We start from the raw sequence: 22888 nt of genomic DNA, 5'->3' as shown, positions 1-22888 counted from the left end.
TTTAAAAAAAAAAAATGAGAGAGAGGGAGATAGAGAGAGGGAGGAAGGATGATGCATCCATTTTCTTATTTAATAAGTATGTTTGGTTGAAGGGATCCAAAAATGGAAAAGACATGGTCTAGTTTGTAAAGAAATCCAACTTGGAGAAAGGATTAAATGAGGTCATGATATGGATAGTAGCTCACATTATTTGTAAAAGTTGTCATCGTGCTAAAATGGTTTCATAGTTGTCAGTCTTTTATTTTCATCCAGAACGGCTGGATATAGGTGCTTTCAAAATTATTGGAGCAGGATGATGTATAGCAAAGACATCTGATGTGTTGGTGTTTTCATAGTTCTAGCTATCAGAATCTTATCATTTTTAAAAAAGATTTATTTGTTTATTTATCTGGCTGTGGCGGGTTTTGTCGCTGTCTGGGAGCTTTCTCTAGTTGCAGGGTGCAGGCCTCTCACTGCAGTGGCTTCTTTTGCTGCGGAGCGTGGGCTCACGGCATACGGGCTTCAGTAGCTGCAGCTCGTAGGCTCAGCAGCTGTGTCTCACAGGCTCTGGTGCACTGGGCCAGTAGTTGTGGCACATGGATTTAGTAGCTCTGTGGCATGTTGGATCTTCCCGGACCAGGGATGGAATCAGTGTCCTTTGCATTGCAAGGCAGATAGAATCTTATTATTTTTAAAAGGAATGCTTCTTACTATTTTCCTTTAGCTGTATTAAATTAATAAGAAAAAAGTGCTAGAGGTTTTAAAGCCAGCCAGACCCACAGTTGACCCTTGGTTTTACCAGTAAGTTACTGAGTGACGTTGTTGATGGGGGGAATAGGGGGAATCACATAAGCTCTATGACCTTTATTGTTCTCATCTGTTAAATGGGGATAATAGAATTAAGGATTTTCAAAGTTTTTTTATAAGTTATATATTAGTCTCTATTTTAAAAGCACCTAAGAGAGTGGGTGGTTCTATAAAAGACAAAAATAGACAGCAGTCAGATTTTATTTCATAGGAAATCTGATTATTATAATATGACAAATTAACTGAAGGTCTCAGACAAATTAGAGATTCCCTGATGGCTCAGATGGTAGAGTCTGCCTGCAATGCGGGAGACCTGGGTTCGATCCCTTGTTTGGGAAGATCCCTTGGAGAATGAAATGGCAACCCATTCCAGTATTCTTGCCTGGGAAATCCCATGGACAGAGGAACCTGGCAGGCTACAGTCCATGGGGTTGCAAAGAGTAGGACATGGCTGAGCAACTTCACTTTCACTTTTTCACTTTTCAGACAAATTAATACCTTTTCAAGCCCAACTCTATAGAGAATCATCTCTAAGAGTTCTTGAAATTTTTAAAAAACTATATATGAATTCCCTAGGAGGTTTTTGTTATATTAAATCCATCTAGAAAATCATTGTATGATATCATTCTCAGTATGCTAGGAGAAAAAATGTTAAACCCAAGAAGAAGATGAGGACTTCAGGCTGCTTTTTTTCATTCCAAGAAGGATAGCTCTTAATCAGAGTGCATTCTCCATTCAAGATAATCTGTGAAGACTGGCATGAAAATGCAGATTCCTAATTGAACAAAGACAATTATTTCCAGATTGAAGTACAGTGGTGAATAGCTCTGTGCTCCAATTACCGTCAGACTTTTATTTCAAATGGGAGGCTGAAATCACAGATGAGTTAGCCTTAATTGGGAGAAATGGCTGGAATTGTAGTTTTAATACCCTACTGTAACATCATGTATGTAGGTCATCTTTTTTTCATGTATATATGACAGTGCCCTGTTTATGTCCATTTGGGGCAGCAAGCTGTGATGGCAAGAAGGATAGGCTTTTTACAAACAAAGGTATCAGCACCCAGAAGTTAATTAGACCTATAAAACTGTATAGCTTTTAAATAAAGGGATGGAAAAGTACATTCTTTTTTATAACTATGTGTGAATTCACTGACTAATGTGAAAACCTAACTCAAGATAGCATTACTTCAAGCAAGATTTCCTCGATCCTGACTATTCCTTCATAATATATTCCACTTAAGACAATCAGAGAGTATCCCAGCCATGAATACATACCACCCCCTCCAAATTAGGTCAGGTCTAACAGATTTTCTAAAGGTTGAAAAAAAGACAAATACAAATGTCAGATGAAGTCTGTGCTTTTCAGACAACCAGCAGACTCCAAAGGAGAGTCTGTTGTATGGTTGAGTTGGAGATGGTGTTGTGTTGGCAGAGATATGGAAATGTTATCAGTAAAGATTCCTCTTCTCAGGTTCCTTTTTCACTCCAGCTGGGAATTCTAGAATCAGACACAAGAAACCTTGTCACCAACCATCATGAATCATTTGTGTCTGTATAGATATTTCCAGTTTTCAAAGGGATTTCACAAATTATTTCGTTTGAGCCTCATTCCTCCAAACTCCAAGCTAGGTGTGGTAAATTTCATCACCTCTTTTTACAAATAAATAAACTGAGGCCCAGGTCCTTGCTTAGGGGGACAGAGTGAAAGAGTATAGGGCTGGGACAAAGACCCAGCCTTTGATTAATAATAACCAACCCAAAATGTCACATATCACCGGAAAGTGAAAATGTTAGTCGCTCAGTTGTGTCTGACTCTGTGTGACCCCATGGACTGTAGTCTGCTAGGCTCCTCTGTCCATGGGATTCTCCAGGCAAGAATACTGGAGTGGGTTGCCCTTCCCTTCTCCAGGGGGTCTTCCCAACACAGGAATTGAACCCAGGAATTGAACTGCATTGTAAGCAGATTCTTGACCATGTCAGCCACCAGGGAAGCCCGACATGTCACTGGAGGAAGGAACTGTAAATGACTTCCATGCCTTAGCATGTACTTCCCTGGTAGCTCAGTGGCAAAGAGTCCACCTGCAATGCAGGAGATGCACATTTGACCCCTGGGTCAGGAAGATCCCCTAGAGTAGGAAATGGAAACCCACTCCAGTATTCTTGCCTAGGAAATCCCATGGACAAAGGAGCCTCATGGGCTATAGTCCAGGGGGTCTCAAAGAGTCAGACATGACTGAGTGACTGAGCGTGAACACACACCTTAGCATGCCAGCCGCCACACTTCCACTGTCTTTCAGGCCATAGAAACAATAAGAAAAACACCCGTGCTGTCTGTTCTCCTGTAGTCATTATCTTCCACGGTTAGGGAGATGTATACTGTTATCACCAACCTGCAGATGTGGAAACTAGTGTTCACAAAGGGTAAGTGACTTTTTCAAAGTCTGACAATTAGTTAAGGGATGAAACGAGACCCAGACTAGCCTCACTGGCTCTAAATTCTGTCCTTTTTCCATTTACCAGAAGAGACCCGAGTTTTTTTATTATACCTCCATTGCTTCTGATGCTTTTCACAAAATTTATTTGTTTGTTCAACAAAAATCACAGCAGTGGACAAAATAGACCCCCAATCCCTGCCCCTATAGAGCTTACATTCTAGTAGGAAAAATAGACAATCCACAAAACAGGTGAAAAGATACTGTATGTTTGATGGTTGTAAGTGCTATGGAGAAGCTAGAAAGGATTTTCAGGAGACAGTGAAGTTGCAATTTTAGACCAGGTCATCTGGGGAGGCTTCCCTGAAAGGTGGCATTTCAGAAAGGTTCAGAGGGAGGTGAGAGAGTGAATCTGCATTTCAGATGGAGGAAGAAGCAGTGGTCCCCAGCTCAGTGCTTGCCTGGCTTGACCAAGGAATAGGGCGGAGGCGAAGGCGGCTGGAGCTGTGAGGGCAGGAGTGAAGGAGGAAGGGCGGAGGTCCCAGGGTAATGAGAGGTCAAACAGCGCCAGGCTCAGGCCAGCTTGAGGAGCTTTCAGAGTGAAATGGACGCTATTTGAGGGTTTTGATTAAAGGACACCATTATCTGACATGTCATAAAGAAAGCTCTAGGTCTGTGCCGAGAACAGAGGAATAAGGGTCCATAATGGAGGAAGAAAAAACAGTTAGGAGGTAAATGGCAACAATAATAATAATTATAATATTATTAAATTAAATTAAAACAGGCAAAAAATGATTACTATTGGCTTCCACCAGGAAGATGATAAAAGTGGTCAGAAAGAAATAGGGCTGGCTGTACCCCTGTTGCTGCCTGTCTGGGTTGGTTGCTAAGTGTCTCGGGGACACCGTGAGGGCGGAAGCCCTCCCAGAAAAATGCTCCCAGAAGTGGCAGGCAGTCAGGGGAGTGACTTGCTCAGATCCTCCTTTAAGAGAGAAACTCCTGAGGAGGGGGGCTGGTTGATGACCCTATCTGCACCCCAGATGCCATGCAGCAGCATTCTCAGGGAGGCTACACTCTCCCCACGCTGCTCCTAGCCAGGGCTCTGCCCAGTCAGAGCTCCTCTCTCAGGCCATCTTTGCTCCAGTCCTCCTTCATCCCCTTTCTCCCTTCATAGACCTGCAGGGCTGACATACCTGGCCACTGTCATCCACCTTGGGCTTCAGTAGTTCTTTCTCTCTAATGATGTTCTTGGAATGCCAGTTGGCATATCCAATTGTTTATTCTAGCCAATAGTAAAAAAAGGTCTTATTCCTAACAAAAATAAATACAAATTGAGCTCTTACTATGTGTCAAAACCTGAACTAAGCACTATACGTGAAATACTAAGATATCTTTTTAAACTTTGTGCATGCTTGGTCACTCAGTCATGTCAAACTCTTTGCAACCCCATGGACTGCAGCCCAGCAGGCTCCTCTGTCCGTGGGATTTCCCAGGCAAAAATACAGGAATGGGTTGCCATTTCCTACTCCAGAGGATCTTCCTGACCCAGGGATCAAACCCATGTCTCCTACATTGCAGGCGAATTATTTACCATCCAGAGCCACTAGGGAGCCCTTTTAATCTTTACTACAACCCAGTAAGGAAGGTACTGTTTTATGTACAAAGAAACCGAGTCTCAGAAAGGTTAATCAATTTGCCCAAATTCAAATAGCTAGCAAACGACATTGCCACTGAACTTAGACAGCTAGAGTATAGAATCTTAATTTTTGCTACTATATCAATCTCAAGGCAGGTTCATGGCTCCTCTTACTCCATGCCTCTTGGCTATTTGATGCCAGTCTGCTAACATGATTACAAGATTTTGATCACATGTATCCATGGGGCTCAGCAGGAAGCTAGTGACTTAATGTGCTGGTACCTGAGTATTCTAGTACCATCTCTATAGTTAGACTTTCTACCAATTCTTTAGGGCCATACAGTTCCACCTCTCTAGAGGAGAGCTGTTCTTGTTTTTCTGAAAATATTGGTCTGATACCTGGCTCGTATCTCTGTCACATTTCACAGTTTGTATTTTATCAGTTTTAAATGAAAACTATGTCATAAACTATCATGGGATGAAGAAAAGAGCCCTAAATTGGGATGAGAAGACCTGGTTTCGAGTCCCAAATGCAGCACGAAGGCAGTTGAAGATGCATTCCATTGCTAGTGACAAAACCACATCTGAGCTAGTCAAGGAAAAGAGGGAATTTATTTGGTCATCCTAACTGGCAAGTCCAAAGGGTGACATTAATTTCAGACATGACTGCATCCAGGGATTTAAGTAACAGTAGGACTCTGCCTCACTGGATCTATCACCTCTGTTTGCCACTGTTTGGGCTTTGCTCTTGGTATGTTCATTTTATTTCACAGTAAAGATGGCTCTCCCCAACTCCATGCTAGGTTTTTAACACAGGAAATTACAAAAGAAACCAACCCCCCCTCCCCGTATTCATGTAAACCCCTAAATACAGACATGATTGGCCTTATTTGGGAAAGGTGTTTGACCATGAACCAGTTGCTGGGTCTCAGTTGACAATGTATTCTGATGGGCAGCCTGGGTGATGAGTACCTCTGCAGTGGGGAATACAGGACAAATTAATTAACCATCACATCATCAGGAGACACTTCAGCAGTAAAAACAAACAAGAGAAAAAGATGCTGGGCAGGTAAATGTAACAACTTTACACAACAATCATCAAAGGTCTTCCCTATACAGAACACATGCATGCCACTCCACAGGGCAACCCAAAGCCTCAGCCATCTGCCACATGCAGCTCCAAGTCCTAACTGCTGGGTCATATGCAGTCCTCTTCATCAGATCCAGATGTAACTCCTGTGATACAGCAAGTCAAAACAAGAAATAAGCTACCTGACCCCACACATCTCCTCTCACTCATACACACATATAATACCCTTAGTATACATCATATGCACACATACAATATACTCAGTATACATCATGGCTTTCTAGGTGAAAAGCATTTCCTATAACAAAGGGTTAAATCAAAAGAGCAGAGACTGACTTTCCTGGTGGTCCAGTGGTTAAGAATCCAGCCTGTGACACAGGGTACCTGGGTTTGATCCCTGATTGGGAACTAAGCTTCTGTGGTGGCTCAGAGGGTAAAGCGTCTGCCCGCAATGCAGGAGACCCAGGTTCAATCCCTGGGTCAGAAAGATTCCCTGAAGAAGGAAATGGTGACCCACCCCAGTACTCTTGCCTGGAAAATCCCAAGGACGGAGAAGCCTGGTGCAGGCTACAGTCCATGGGGTCACAAAGAGTCGGACATAACTGAGCGACTTCACTTTCACTTTGGGAACTAAGATTCCGCATGCTGTGGAGCAACCCAGCCCACTCGCCACAGCTAGGAAGCCCGTGAGCCACAGCAAAAGATCCCACCAGACACAACAAAGATTCTGCATGCTCCAGCTAAGACATGACTCAGTCAAATTAATAATTAACAACAGAGACTATTTAGACCAGGAAATAAAGTACATCCTGTATAGAGGCATGTTACGTGTTGAATTGTGTTCCCCTCGGAAGAGGTATATTGAAGTCCTAACTCCCAGTACCTCAGCATGTGACCATTGGAGACAGGGTCATTAGAGAGGTAGTCAAGATAAAATGAAGTCATTTTAGTGTGTTCTAATCCATTATGGTGCTGTTATAAGAAGAAGAAATCTAGACACAACAGAAACACAGGTGAACATGAAGACAGCCATCTACAAGCCAAGGAGAGGGACCTGGAACAGCTGCTCCTCACAGCCCTCAGAAGGAAGTGACCCCGCTGACACTGATTTTAGACATCCAGCCTCCAGAACTGAGACAATGCTTTTCTGATGTTTAAACCACCCAGCTTGTGGTACTTTGTTATGACAGCACTGTCAAATGAGTATAAGGCCTCTATTGTTTTGCCTGCCTATCCTATATTCCCCCTATGGTTCTTTTGGAGACCTTCTTCCCTCCTCCTCTTAGTTCACACGGTTCTTCTGGGTCTGATTCAGTCTGTAGCTCCAGGAGTTAGCGATGACCCAGGCTTAATCAATCAGTGTATTCCATTCCCTGACCACAATGACTGGTCAGTGAAAACAGGCCAGGTTTTTTGCTGAAATCTTTTTCGGGAGTTGCTATGCTGGTAGAATGTAGGCCTGGAACTAGTGGTGTTCACCTTGCTAGCATGAAGTAATAACCTTCCTGAGAGTGGACAGATGCAGAGAAAAGCCAATAAGAGAGATGGGAGTAAAAGAATTCTGACAATATGTAATATGAGCACTTGGATACAAGTGTTCCTGAAATTGCATACTCCTCTACTTTTCCATATATATCCAACAATTTCTCTTTTATTTGGATTTGATTTGGGTTTCTTTCATATCAACTGAAAGAGTTTGGATTAAATGATACTCTTCATTATACCTAACTGCTTCCAACTGCCTTTTGACTTTCTTTGGTCACATTTTTCTTTGCTTCTTAATCCCATCCTGAATTTTCCATCCAAGAGTTCCACAACCCCCGCCCCCCCACCCTGCTTTACACTCATGGAGAAACTCCAGTACAGAAGTGAGTTTAAGTAGCATTTATGCATCTTTAATCTCCCTTACTCTACATGAAACTTGAAGGGAAAGGTAATCCTAATCTGATTTTCCCTATGTCTCCCTTTTAAGCACACATTTAACATCAGTTAGAGAAAATTTTGCCTTAAAGTATCAAGGATATTTTGCGGGAAGAATGTGAGAAAAATACAGGTCTTGGTAAACTTGGTATCACTTATTACTAAGTAACATCAAGTGAGTAATTAAAATTGAGAATGGAACACCCAAAATTATTTTGTCCACTTTTAAGCGGACAAAATTAACTAAAAACCTAGCACTCCCAAACAAGTCTTCTTTTTTGGAGTAAAAATATAATCTAAAAATAAAGAATATATAAGTAGAATGCATGTGTAATTTTACTTTTGAGCATGAAATATTTGATGAAAAAAATAGAGCTGTCTGTGGTCCTGAAAATCTGTTATTAAAAACATGGATACTTTTTATTACTTTTATTACAAGAAGTATGAGACATTTTCCCATAAAGACAGAATGATTGAATTCTGAATCCAGATAATTTAATCTCATTTTCTTTGACTTTAAGTACTCTTAGGCAGATGAATTAAGGAAGCAGATTATTTATTCTGACAGAGACCTTTAAGATTACAAGGATGTACAGCTACAAAGTAATAGTAAATACAGACAGGAGAAAATACTAAATAGGAACTAGTAAGTCTAATCTTCTTGATCTCATTATAGTTTTCTAACAAGGAAAAACATTTAACTCTCATATCAAAACTTAAGTATTGTCACATAATTTTCTTTGTTAGATTTTTCTTTCTAATATTTATAAACAAGAGCCTTTTCACAGTTATGCTACTTCTCTTATTATGATATTTAAATAAATGTTCTATATTATTGATGTTTTCTTGATGTTTTTCCTATTTTCAGCACATTTTAGAGCTTGGTTTGTTGTGTTTTGGATTTTTTTTTCCTGTTAAAGTTAGAGGGAAAAGAAACATTTCTGCAATGTGGGCATCTATCTTAGTCACTGAGCTTTCTATAATACGGATTCCCACAGGGTAGAAGGGAGAAGTATACCTGTGAAGGAAGTATTACACATTCATACCACCAATGAGGAAAACTGAGTTTCACAGCACTTAACATTGTTCAATAAACAAGTTGCAGGATTCAAGCTAACTTTACGTTTAGTGTTAGCCTTCTTCTTGAGGAAGGTGACCAGATAGTAAACTCCTAAAGACTTCAACTCATATGGCATCTGCTTTGATAAAGATAAGCAGCGTGACCTATGGTCAGAGCATGAGCTTTGTAGTTGGACAGTTCTGGTTTCAAAGTTTGAACTGCCAGACTGCTCCAAGCCTCAGTTTCCTCATTTTCAAAACAAAGCTGACCATACCTGCCTAGTAAAAATGTGTGTAAAAAGTTTAGCAAAGTATCAAAGATGATACATCATAATGTTCAATAAATATTAGCTTTTATATATGCTACATATGTGTGAGATATACAGATAGATGGGTACAATGATGGCTACCTAGCATATAGCAGCTTGAACCCTTAGTAAACAAAAAGAAGTGGTTTGGAGGGCTTTCTGGAAGGTACATTATGTGATAGCTTAGATTCTCAAGTAACATCAGATGCCAATAACAGGAGGTATAAATAATAGCCCCCTTAATTCTCAGGTATAATTCAATATGTTTTCATCAAACTTGCCTTAAACATTGGTTTGCCTTCACATACTTCTCTTTGCCTCATTCCATACCCTTTCTGTTAGCAACTTTTCTTATTCCTCTGCTTCAATAATTATTTCTAGATGCATTTCTAAATCCAATCAGATTATTTTTTTAGAGATGCAGACCTGTATATCTAACTCCCTAATGGACTGCTCTGTGTCCTGGGGTCAGTATGTCACAAAATAAGCTCATTATTATGCTCTCTGTCCATTGCACTTCAACTCCATTCCTTATCCCAGCAAATGAGAATCCCATTGACTAACCAGAAGGCCAGATTCTTCCTTACCCTCACATCCAATCATCCCCCAACAACTATTAATTCTATTTTCAGACTGTCTCTCCCTCCACATCTCTTCTCTATCTCCACTCAAATCATCCACTGCCACTGTCTTCCTAGTTAACATCTTCATCATCTCTTGTCTTTCTAAGTGAATTTACAAATGTCATGTATATCACATTTATCCTCTCTTCTATGTCTACAAACAACCCCTATGTCATAAAGAACCCAATTCAAGATTGTTGGACCTTTCATTTTAGCCATATTTTCTCTAGTATTGAATTCTATTACAAATTTAAAATGAAGCATCATGTTTTGTAATTTTAAGTATTTTCATTAAAATAAAACATAAAACAATATATTCATGTCTTTTTTTAACTTCTACCTTGTATTGGGATGGAGAAGGCAATGGCAACCCACTCCAGTGTTCTTGCCTGGAGAATCCCAGGGACGGCGGAGCCTGGTGGGCTGCCATCTACGGGATCACACAGAGTCGGAAACGGCTGAAGTGACTTAGCAGTTGCATTGGGATATGGCTGATTTCTTGAGTGTGTGTGTTCATGGTCAGTCATGTCTGGCTCTTTGCCACATCTGAGCCACCAAGGAAGCCCTAGTCACTCGGTCATAATCTGACTCTCTGTGACCCCATGGACTGTAGCCCACCAGGCTCCTCTGTCCATGTAATTTTCCAGGCAAGAATACTGAAGCGAGTTGCCATTTCCTACTCCAGGGGATCTTCCCAACCAAGGGATCAAACCTGTGACTCTTGCCTCTCCTGCATTGCAACGCATACATTTCATGCCTGAAGAATCCCATGGACAGAGGGACCTGGTGGGTTACAGTACATGGGGTCACAAAGAGTCAGACATGACCGAGTGACTAGGGCTTCCTTGGTGGCTCAGATGGTAAAGAATCTGCCCGCAATTCAGGAGACCCGGTTTGATCTCTGGAAAATATAATTATTAACTATATAAATACATGTGTAGTTCAGTTTTTTTTTTAAAAAAAAACAATCTTTACCATCTCTTTCCTTCTAAATCTCCTTACCCTCTCCAATCCATCCTCTGCCCAACTGCCAAAGCAACATTTTTTTTTTTTTCCAAAGCAAGAGACTTTACTAGGAAGGGGCACCCAGGTGGACAGCAGGGGGATAAGAGAACCCAGGAGGACTACTCTCAAAGTGACACTTTTAACACAAAAGCCTCCTCATGCCATTTGTCCCCATGCTCACCCTCCTCCAATGGTCCCCTTCCTAACCTCTGTAGTTTGCCTGGACATTTCAAGGGTTTAAAAAGCAGTGCTCACTTGAAAGGAGTCAAAAATGGACAGAGATCAAAACAGCAGTTTTACTGATGAAAATACAGTCAAAACCAGGCTTAGGTTTGGGGAAACAATAGCTCCCTAACCCTATACCCCAGAATTAGATTGCCTAACAGCTGAACACCCACAATTAGGTCTCTCTGTGTAAGGACAGACTTCTATTACAGGTGGCTGGGAATACATCAGAGGGGTTGCTCTATAGAGGACAGAAGAGAAATGAAGCCCAACTCCTCGGGCCTGGACCGGAGTGAGGGAAGAGACAGAGAAGCCAGGAGAGTAATGCTAACAGAAGTCCCCACGAAGGGAAGCAAGAGGCCAGCAAAAATGAGGTTTCTGCTCATCACCCCAACCTCAAGAGTAGACAGAGCCAGCAAAGCCCTTTATGTTGTTGCCAATTACTTTCCCCACGACTCCCTGTCCCAGCCCTCTTGACTGCCTTCCCTGTTGGACTTCTGGATCCTGAAGCTACTCTTGCTGAAGGACTTGCAAGCTCCTGAACACACCAACTCTTCTCTTGTTTCTCTGCCCTTGCACAACCTCTTCCCTCTGCTAGGAATGTCCCCTGGCTAGGTTTCTGCCCAGCAAAATGTGTTCTGTTTTTCAACCTTCAAGTCACAGCTGGCTCCTCTTGAAGTCTCCTTCGCCTCACTCTGGCAGGGTCCTTCTCTGGTGCTCCCAGTGTATGTGACACCCACCCATGTCCAGCGGCCTGGTTATCTTTTCTTTGCAAGGTTGGAAGCTCTTTGAGGAGAGAGACCTACACTTTGATCTTTGAATTCCCGGGACCTAGAACAGCGCTTGGCACGCAGAGTAACCTCTAATAAATATGTGATGGTTGAATGAATATATACTGGACCTTCATTATTTTGCCTCTTCAGCATTCCATTCTCCCTTCTTATGGAAACAACAGCTTGATTTTCTCCTTCGGGGGCTAACAACTTCCTCCTCTGCCCCATACAGGGGCAACAAGATCCAATTTGAATCTGGAGCAGAGGGTCACAGAAATCAAGAAGGGTGGTGCTTAATAATTTTGATAAAGGTGCCCAAAGGCAGCTAGTTGATAATGAATAATGAATGTTTGTTGAAATAAAGAAGGGAGTGAGAGGGAGAGAAGGAGGGAGGAAGGGAAGGAAGGAGGACAGGAGAGAGGTGGGGAAAAAGGAATAAGAGAGGGAGGCAGGGAAAGGGAAAAAGCAGCTTAGGATAGCGCTCTGGTCAGAACCCTAGAGATCATTGGAAAGAATCAGCAGGGCTGAGCTGCAGTCTGGGAACTGTAAACCCTGGGGTCTGGACGCCTCTTACCTTCTCCACTAAACAGTCCTGTATTTAAATGGCTGCTTTCTCGCCTGGACTATTTTGGTACATCTATTATTGGCTCCCATTTAGTGTCTGTTTATTTAAATCTGCTTTCAACTGGAACATAATTCTCTTGATGATCCGTTGATGCTGCGACACAGTAGGAATACAGATAATTGTCACTGTGCACATTCTGCTGGAAATATAAAATTATTATCTGTAGAGCGGTGGAGTAGGGTCTTGGAGCAGGGATGTTAGGCAGCGCGGGCACGTGGGATTTGCAGAGTGCTAATTTGCTGGCTGCTCCGCCGGGCTCCGCGGGTTGTCATACGAGCCTCCCCCACCCCCGCCCCGGAACTCGGAGACACCCAGCTCCCCAGCACCCTGACATCACTCCTCTGCCAAGAGAATGCGGGTAGCCACCCTCTCAGAGACTTGAGGATTCCTTCATGGTCATCATGGACCAAAGGGCGGGAGGCCGGTCACCGTCTCAGGCTCCAAGGCCTTTGGGGGGACTGCTGGAACCAGGGGACAAAGTCTGAGCCGCACAGCCCCAGCAGAGAGCAGCCTGAAGGCAGGCAATTAGAGCCAGGACTGGCTGGGGCGGAGGGCTCGCCGCTGCCCACCCCTCCTCGACTCCCCGGCCTCCCTGGCCCCTCACCCATCCCATGCCTCACCCCTTCTGCTCACCTGCTCCCAGCACACCACCCCCGCCCCCCAACCTCTTACCCCCTCCGCACCTACCTCCAGCCCTCAGCTCCCACCCCCGCGCGCTGCCTCCATTTACAAGCAGCATCACTAATTGCTTTTTAGGGTCTCTTTTCTGCTCTCTGTTCAAAATTCACGGGGCGTTCCCCGGCCCTTTTATGCTACTTTTCTGAACCTTTTCAGCCTCTTTTACAAACTTAGCACTTTCTGTGCCTCTTTTAGTCTTGGCGAGAAGAAAGAGACTTGAGGGAGGTTTTTTTTTTTTTTGGCAGTAAACTCCTTCGCCTGTACCCCCTCCCCCGCCGCTCCCCACCCCCCAGTCCCGCCGCCGCCCCCTCCAAAAGCACACGCATTGACCCTCCTCCCACTGAATGGGGCTTTGTGCGGGGAATTTCCGGAACATAGCCCAGCGCCCAGGCCTCTGTGAAGAGAGGAGGGGCCCAGCCGGGCAAGGAGACCCTTAAGCCCACCCCATTACCACGGTCACTGTTTGCCCTGGATTCTCTAAAAGGCCTATTGTTGCCGGTTGCCAGGTATTCCATAGCAACACTTAAGCCAAGCTGCCTACCCTATTTAGGCCCAAAACTTTTCAATGGCCTCCAAAACCCGTGCTTGTCAGCGCCGCAGACTGCTCCTCAAACAGCCTCAGAGGGGAGGGCGAAGCCAAACCATCCCCCAGCCTTCTCTGCCTTTCAAATATCCGTGTTTGAGGCTGCTTGGGGGCTCCTTGTCATTTGCCTAGGATCAGCAGGCCAAACAATCGCAATTAAAATTTCTCTCTCCCCTCGACCCTGGCATCTCCCCCTCTCTCAGCCCCCCGGCCCGGTTGCAGACCTCTCTCTAACTTAATATTCAGCTGGGACTGGGTTTCATCATTTTCTGCAAGGGCCTCCTGGCTTTCCTTGTCAACCGTCTCAAAGGAAATTGCTTTATTATTTTAGGAGAGTTTGGGTGCACTTCCATGCACGGTTTATACTCCTTCTCATCTCTGGTGAAGAGGAAGATAATAGAATCAGAGCCCATGTTCTAGAAGGAATCTTAATCATGGTCCCAGATGAGGGTCTGGAGGCCCAGATCCAGGAAGAGACTGGCTTGTGTCACAAGTTATTTAGAGGTGGGGGTCCAGAGTCCAAGGTCCCTGACCCCCAAACCCATGCTTATGCTCACTAGGCAGCTCCAATGTAACATGAGGAGGAGATTGGCAGAGTGAGGAAAAAGTACTCCATGCATCTCAAAAATTGAAAATGGGAGGAAGGCAGGTTCCACTTTCAGAGAATGTGTGTCCCAGCCCTTCCTGCTCCTTCTTTTCCAGGCCAAATGTGAGTTTGCCCCAGCCCAGTGATGAGCAACCCTGGAGGTGCCAGTTCAGTTCAGTTTTCAGTTCAGTTCAGTCACTCAGTCGTGTGCGACTCTTTGCAACCCCATGGACTGCAGCACACCAGGCCCCACTGTCCATCACCAACTCCTGGAGCCTACTCAAACTCAGGCCCATTGAGTTGGTGATGCCATCCAACCATCTCATCCTCTGTCATCCCCTTTTCCTCCTGCCTTCAATTTTTCCCAGCATCAGGGTCTTTTCCAATGAGTCAATTCTTTGCATCAGGTGGCCAAAATATTGGAGTTTCAACTTTAGCATCAGTCCTTCCAGTGAATATTCATGACTGATTTCCTTTAGGATTGGCTGTTTGGATCTCCTTGCAGTCTAAGTTTTACCTGCTACCTTACTTTCTCCTCACATTGGAGATTTATGGTGTCTCTCCCAGGTCCTGAATTAGAGGAGGCTCAACTTAGCATTCTAGAACATTCAACTGCCCCACCCCCACCACCCCGCACTCATCATTTGACAGAAATCATCAAATAATTTGCCCAAAGTCACAGAGCACTTAGCATAAAACCAAGCTCTGCCCCACAGCCTGCGTGGCCCCGCATGATCTGGACTGGCCCATCTCTGTCCCATCTTCTACCTCTCTCTTCCTGGCTTAGCTCATGCCAGCCATATCCTTTCATTCTTTGTACACAACAAACTCACTTCTGCCTCAGGACTTCTGTCTTTGCTTTTCTCTCTGCCTGGAAACCCTGTCCCCAGATCTTGTGGGGCTGGATTCTTCTCACCATTCAAGACTCATCTCACATGCCACTGTCTTGGGAAGACCATCCCTGCTCACATTCTACTGGCTTAACTTCCTCTTGTCCTTTTATAAATTCTTTATAGCATGTATTATAATTTTTATAATTAATTATAATTTATCATAGCCACCTATTGTATTTATTACCATCATAATTATTTATAGATATTTGGATCTCATTTCTTATCTGCTCCAGGCTCAAACATAACCTCTATTAGGACTCTACACCTTGTTTATCTTGTACCCCCAGAGTTTAGTGTAGTGTCTGGAACATAGAAGGTACTCAATGAATATCTGAATAAATAAATGAAGGTATTTGCTCATTGGTGGTAGATATGAAAGTTAGAACTCAAGTCTTCTAATTCACAATGCAATGTCCTTTTTCTTGAGGGCATTGTGGGATGAGAAAAGGAATAGTGTTCATGTGTTTTTAAGTCCTTCCTTATAACCCAGTGTTTCCCAAACTTTAAAAAAATTATTATTACTGCTCCACTAAATGAGCTTTAAAGATTGTTTTTACCTCATTGTCTCCTATGAAATTATCAGAGATATGTTCTATATCTAATAATGTACTGTGGTCTTTAAAGGGCTGTAAGTAAGTGTAAAGTCTAAGATTTCCCCACCCTAAGGACCAATTTTTGCTTCTTTCAGAGTGATGTCAGCTTCCTTGAGAAGGCATGTGATAACCAACAACAGTCACTCAGAGTAAAAGCTTACAGATTTCTGTTGGTGCTAAAAAAACCAGTGAATTAATTCCGTGCCTGATGAAAATGGAGGAGGATTGTCTCAGAGCTTAGGTGTGGAAGAATTCTAACCATTGAAAGTGACAAGAATGGGCAGAAAGGATGGTGGATGTGTTAACTTTGGGCTTCCAGCCCAGCCCTCATATTACATACTTCACAAAAGTTTCTAAAAAGATCTTTAGAAAAACCTTTTCAGCTTAGGTAAATGTGGTGTTAAACCACTAATCGTTAACCCCTTTCCTCTTCTTATTCAGCTCTTAATCAGATTATACAAAAGCTTTCAGACGTTCTTGGTTTCCAATGCCAGTGTGTGAGGATAAAGTAGATTTTCTAAAATGCTGCCTCAAAAGTCAAAATTTTAAAACTTTTACTGCTGGGTGTAGGTCCACAAAATAAATTCTTCATTAAGAAAAAATGTCAGCACTGGGAGCACCCGTGCAAGCTCAGTCCTCCAGACAAAGGGGTTCAGCCACAGAGCCTGTAAGGAAGTCATTGCTCTTCCGAGTTGCTCTCTTCCAGGCTCAGTGTGGTGGTCAGCATGGCCTGTGGAAATCAAGGAGGAGAAGTTGCCCATCAGAAATATATAAAGAAATCCCAGGAGATTAGTAAGGGAAACAGAAAAGCAGGTAGTTTGACTACCTCTCAGAGGAAACAGAAGGAATCTGAGATCATGCAACAAAAGCAGAAGGCAGCCAATGAAAAGAAGGCTATGCAGAGAAGAGAAAAACGATGACTATTTAGAAAATCTGAATGCTACTGCTAATTAGGTGTATCATAAGTTCTATGATGAAGATTTTGTAGAATGAACAGCCATACATGTGTTATATCCTTATGAAACTATTTTAAACTTAAAAAAAAAAAAAAAACAGCACTGCCTCCTGGAAGCACCTGTAGATTAAGAGCTGACATATTTATATGCTTCCTTGATAGCTCAGTTGGTAAAGAATCTGCCTGCAAGAGATGCAGGCAGGAGATCCTGGTTCAATTCCTGGGTCAGGGAGATCCCCTGGAGAAGGGATAGGCTACCCACCCCAGTATTCTTGGGCTTCCCTTGTGCCTCAGCTGGTAAAAAATCCACCTGCAATGTGGGAAGACCTGGGTTACATCCCTTAGTTGGGAAAATCCCCTGGAGAAGGGAAAGGCTACCCACTTCAGTAGGGGTCGTAAAGAGTTGGACATGACTAAGTGACTTTCATTTTTGCTATCTATATGCAGGATGTTCATTTATGCATTCATTAATTAACCAAGTATTCACTGAATCCCTCTTATGTCCCAAGCAGTGTGCTAGGGGCTACACAGATATATTATTTACACAGCATTTTATATGAGTACCAGGTACTAGGGAGCTTCCCAGGTGTCTCAGTGGTAAAGAATCCGCGTGCCAATGCAGGAGAAGCAGGAGATTCAGGTTCAATCCCTGGGTCGGGAAGATCTCCGGGAGGAGGGCATGGCATCCCACTCCAGTATTCTTGCCTGGAGAATCCCATGGACAGAGGAACCTGGTGGGCTATAGTTCATAGGGTTGCAATGGGCCCAACATGACTGAGTGCCTGTGCATACATGCATGGACTAGGTTCTAGAGAACGAATGTACTCTTTGTAGGTTGCATGATTAAAGGAATGATCATTACTTGGCCTCACTGATACATATTATCTAAGCATGGAGTTCTTGATGACGCTACATGAACTCCATAGTCTCCTTAGTAGAAAAGTTAGAAGTCTATCCCCAGTATAGTGGACATCTGCTTTGTTGCCTGCCCAGCATCCTTCCTTTCCTTCTTGTCATTATAGCAACCTCCTCTTCTTAGGGGAACTAGCTCTCCTATTCCATGTGGTCCTGCAATTATTGCAATTCAGAGTACCCTTCTGTTCACTTGGATGGAAGACAGATATCCTAGGCACAGACAATCCCTGGCCAATTCATTGCACCAGAGATGGAGAACATAGCACCAGGGAAACAGAGAGCAGCCTTTCTGCGGGTGCTTCTATCTTTTTAGAGATCCAAGTGACACCTCTGGAACCCAGGTTTCCACTTCTCCTCAAGGGGCCTGGGGGAAGCAAGAGTGAATTTTAGAAGTTGAAGGTCCCTAAGACTCTTGGAAGCCACTGTTACTCACTGTTACCACATTGAAAAAACAATGAAAACAGAGGGCAAATCGGCCTGAATTCTGAAAGGAAGGTCAAGGACCACATTTCTGAATATCAAGTCTAGAGTTGGATCTGAGAGTCAAGTTAGGAGTTTGGAGTTGATTAGAGATGGTCTGGCGGAGAAGGCAATGGCACCCCACTCCAGTACTCTTGCCTGGAAAATCCCATGGACGGAGGAGCCTGGTAGGCTGCAGTCCATGGGGTCGCTAACAGTCGGACACGACTGAGCGACTTCACTTTCATTTTTCACTTTCATGCATTGGAGAAGGAAATGGCAACCCACTCCAATATTCTTGCCTGGAGAATCCCAGGGACGGGGGAGCCTGGTGGGCCGCCGTCTGTGGGTCGCACAGAATCAGACATGACTGAAGTGACTTAGCAGCAGCAGCAGAGAAGGTCTGGAGAGCTAATATATCAGGAACTGGCAAATAGGTCCTGGATGATCGAATCATATCTGATTTGGTGCTTTTGCTCATTTTATAGGTCAGCAAAAGGTAAATCTAGTGACTAGGAGACCCTGGTGCTGGGAAAGATTGAGGGCAGGAGGAGAAGGGGGTGGCAGAAGATGAGATGGTTGGATGGCATCACAGACTCAATGGACATAAGTTTGAACAAACTCCAGGAGGTAGTGAAGGACTGAGAAGCCTGGCATGCTGCAGTCCATGGGGTCACAAAGAGTCAGACATGACTTAGTGACTAAACAACAACAACAACAGGAGGCTTAGAGGGTCTGAGGAAAGACTGTTAGAGAGTTTTAATTCCTTCTTTTAGAAATTTCTTGCTTCATTTTTTTTTTCCTGAGAAACACTTATTGTCCAGGTATTTCTTTTCTCTTTCTGCCATTGATGTTCCCCAGATATTTGCTTTCAGCCCTTCTATTTCCTCATTCTACTGCTTTTTTCTCATCTACCTCTGTGGTAAATTGAACAATCTCCCTCCAAATGTGTTCACATCCTAATCCCTAGAACCTGTGAATGTGTGCCTTTCTGGAAAAAAAGAAAAAAGGATTTTTCAGATATGCTTAAGTTAATGTCTTGGTATGAGAGAATTACTCTGAACTATCTAAATCAGAAGGGGAACCAGGATGAGGTGATGAAAGAAAAGAAAGCAGACACTGGGTGATGGACTTTGAAGATAAAGGGGCTATGAGCCAAGGAATGGAGGCAGCTTCTAGAAGCTTGAAGGGATAAGGAAACAAAACCTCCCCCTAAAGCCTCCAGAGAGAAGGCAGCTCTGTTGACATCTTGATTTTAGCTTTGAAAGACTCATTTCAGGCTTCTGAAAGATAATAAGTTTGTGTTAAGCCCCTAAGTTTTAGTAACTTATTACAGCATCAGTCAACAGCTAATATAACCCCCATTTCACCCAAATCCATTAATCTGCCATCCTGACCTCTGTCCTGAACTCCAATAGTTGTTTGTAACTCGTGGTTTGGGCATCTCCACCTTGGTGTTTTCCAGGTACTTTAAATTCAACACAGGAATGTTGTCTCCCACTCCTGTTCCTCTGCCGGTGCATGTTCTCATGTTAACAGCATCACCACCTGCCTGGAAGAGGCTTATTCAACTGAAGATTTCTTCGGTTCTTCTTTTGTTCCTTCTTTTCTATGAAATGTTGCTCCATCATGTTCTTTATGCCTGCCTACCACTCCAACTACTCTAGTTCAGACCTCTAAAATGTAGATTACCCTGACAGTCTATTAATAATCTCCTTGCCTCCAGTGTCTCCCAACAAGTCTACTCAACAATCCTCAGTCTTCTACTTGAAAACATAGATTGGTTATATCATCTGGGACCAACACACCTACAAAATAAAGTCCAAACCTGTTATCATAATCAAATACCCTTGATGTTTTGCTCTACCCTTTTTGGTCTCGTACCTTATCATTCCTTCCCCAACATATGCACACGCACACATGCGCACACACACAGACATGCACTATTATCATAGTAAACTTCACACAATTCTGCCACTCAAAGGTTTCTGTTTATAAGCACAACCTTCTATAACTTGCATGCCTGTTTACCATCATTCAGTCTTCTTTGCCTGCAAACCTCTTCTAACCTTTCACTGTCATTGCCAGTGTGAAGAATTCCCAAGGCCCTCTGCATTTCCAGCCAGAATGAAGAGTCCATTCTGTGATTCCACACCACTGAGTTTATGCTGTTATGACATTTATCATATAATATCATGGACTTTCATTTGTACATCTGTGTTTTCCCCAATAATAGGGACCAGGTCTCATCTCATCTCTCTGAAGTTTCAGTATCACCATCTGAAACTCAGTTGGTAGCATTACCTGTAAGAGGCTAAAGGAGCAAAGTGGACCAGCAATGTGCTTGTTCCTTATTCCTGGAAGTCATGAATGGGTGTAATTTAGGAGTAATGGGGTAAAACAAAGGAGCTCAACTTCTCTGCATAATAATGTACATTTTCTTTCTCCATGGCAAGAGGTGCTTTGCAAGCTATAAGACCATTGGGTAAACATTTTATTCTTTCTTAGGGGCTTAGTGTTTACTGGCACTGAGAATTAGTGTTTGCCCTTCAAAGATACATTTATGTGCTTAATGAAATAAGTTAATCTTTGCACATAAAAACCAAGAATGGGATAGCCAAATGAAAACTTGGAATATGTCCCCTTATTAAATAGGTCTAACACCATGCCTAGCATAGACTATGTGTCAAATAAATAGTTCTTGAATTTAAAAAGTGAAGAATTTAGTGTTTTATATGTTTTCCCTTGGACTCTGGAGAAGTCACAATTATCGAACAGCTTTTAGATTTTTTTCCCTTCCAACATTATAATTTTCCCTAATTACTCTTCAATGATTCATTAAGGAAAGCCGTAATCACCCCTGCAGCTCTGTGTGAAGTGGTGCTGGGAGGTTAAAGTGGCAGGACTGTCAGAGAAGAGAGTGGCCGCCCTCAGCCACTTCTCTGGTGTTCTGCGGTCATCCAGGCAGTGACCCAAGTGGAAGCGGGAGTGATAGAGAACACAGGATACTGAGCAGCAGGCTCCGAAGCTCAGTTCCAGAGAAACATGAGAGGAAAGCTCCCTCTGTTTCAACTACACACTCAAGGAAGAAAATCTGGAAGGTGGGTTGGGGAAAGAAAGTAGGAGGGGTGGGGGGGCGGGTATCAAAGTTGGTTGATACTGCTTTACAAGAGCCAATTGCTAAATTTTTCTGGATTTGTGAGCCAGTTTTTAAATATGACCACTATTAAAAGTTAAATTAGCTTACACCAAAATAAACTATTCCAAAATAAGTTATATCCAAAACTCATCATGTTCTTTTTCCCTATGTATGATTATCTATGCTCTTGGGGTTATGTCTATTATATCTGTAGCTGTATGGTGGAAATGTTATGGAATGCTGTGTTACTAGCCAACTCTTCCCAGCTCTGTGTTCAGTGATATCATTTTGATTGCTTGAAATCAACTGCAATGGAAAGATTTCCAGATAACAGAGAATACTACAAATCAGGCTGCTATTCCCCCCACTACAGAGCCAATTGTTAAATATTTTCTAGAACATCCCTAGTTAATCCTGATTCTAGGGCTATAGAAAAGTTTAATGTAATATTGCTATACTTGAGATAAAAGGGGATTCAGGTTTGTTAAGACCATAGCATGTGAAGGCACTAGGACACACTATTATTAATGTATTTTTTTTACCTTTTTATTTTATTTTGGAGTATAACTGACAAACAATGTGGGGATAATTTCAGGTGGCATTTAATAATCATCATAATAACCTGATAATATTATTGCTATTTTTATAAACAAGGAAATTGAGACTCAGAAGAGTTTTTTAATGTTTCCAAAGGCATTCAGCCATATATTTCTTTTAGTTGCAAGGGGAGACAAAGCAATTAAGATTTGGTCCTTGATCTGTAGGAATTTAAACTGGAAGTGAGGAGTCAAGTATATTCAAGTGTGTAGAAAAAGTTTAGCCTAAATTTAACTTTTAACCTAAATTGAGCTTATCGAGATGAAAATTATAATGCCTCAGGTGGAAAGAAACACCGATAGGATTAGTGGCAGATTGAAGGTTACTGAACTTGAAGATATAACAAAAGAAGCTATTTAAAATTAAATGAGAAGGAAAAAATTACTAGAAAAATAAACAGAACATCAACAGGCTGTGAGAAAAAGTGTGCAACCATGTACATACATAAAAACTCAAAGTGTCTGACTCTGCAACCCCATGGATGTAGCCCGCCAGGCTCCTCTGTCTACAGAATCCTCCAGGCAAGAATACTGGGGTGGGTAGCCATTCCCCTTCTCCAGGGGATCTTCCTGACCCAGAGATTGAACCTGGGTCTCCCGCATTGCAGGCAGATTCTTTACCATCTGATCCACCACCTGCACATACGTAAATGGAGCCCCCAAATTGCAGGGGTTTGGTGAGGGGAGTATCTAGGAAAAAAAATTAAAGAAATAATGGCCAATATTTTTTCAGATTTAAAGAAAACTGTAAACTCAAAATTCCTAGAATCTCAACAAGTCCTAAGTAAAGAAATATGAAAAAAACACCAAGGTACATCATAATCAAATTGCTTAAAACCAGTTGTGAAAAGAAAATCTTAAAATCAAACAGAGGGGGGAAAAGACATTTACATACAGAGAAGCAAGCATAAGGATTACATCAGAAACTCATCAGAAAAGGATATGAGTGAGAAGATAATGGAACAACATCCTTATAGAACTTGAAGAGCAAGGGCAGGGCGGGTGCG

The 22888-nt window shown here is 42.7% G+C and overlaps 1 protein-coding gene across 1 annotated transcript; it reads left to right on the top strand.

The window, feature by feature from the left end:
- Positions 1 to 16542: 16542 nt before the first annotated feature.
- On the top strand, positions 16543 to 16737 carry LOC122423201 (small EDRK-rich factor 1-like). The gene has a single exon (XM_043439931.1). The coding sequence runs from the start codon at positions 16543 to 16545 to the stop codon at positions 16735 to 16737; it is 195 nt and encodes a 64-aa protein (XP_043295866.1).
- Positions 16738 to 22888: the final 6151 nt, after the last annotated feature.

The sequence above is a fragment of the Cervus canadensis genome, chromosome 21, assembly GCF_019320065.1.
Source record: "Cervus canadensis isolate Bull #8, Minnesota chromosome 21, ASM1932006v1, whole genome shotgun sequence".
Lineage (NCBI taxonomy): Eukaryota > Metazoa > Chordata > Mammalia > Artiodactyla > Cervidae > Cervus > Cervus canadensis.
Note: the sequence above shows the minus strand (reverse complement) of the source record. Positions and strands in the feature narration are given on the sequence as shown.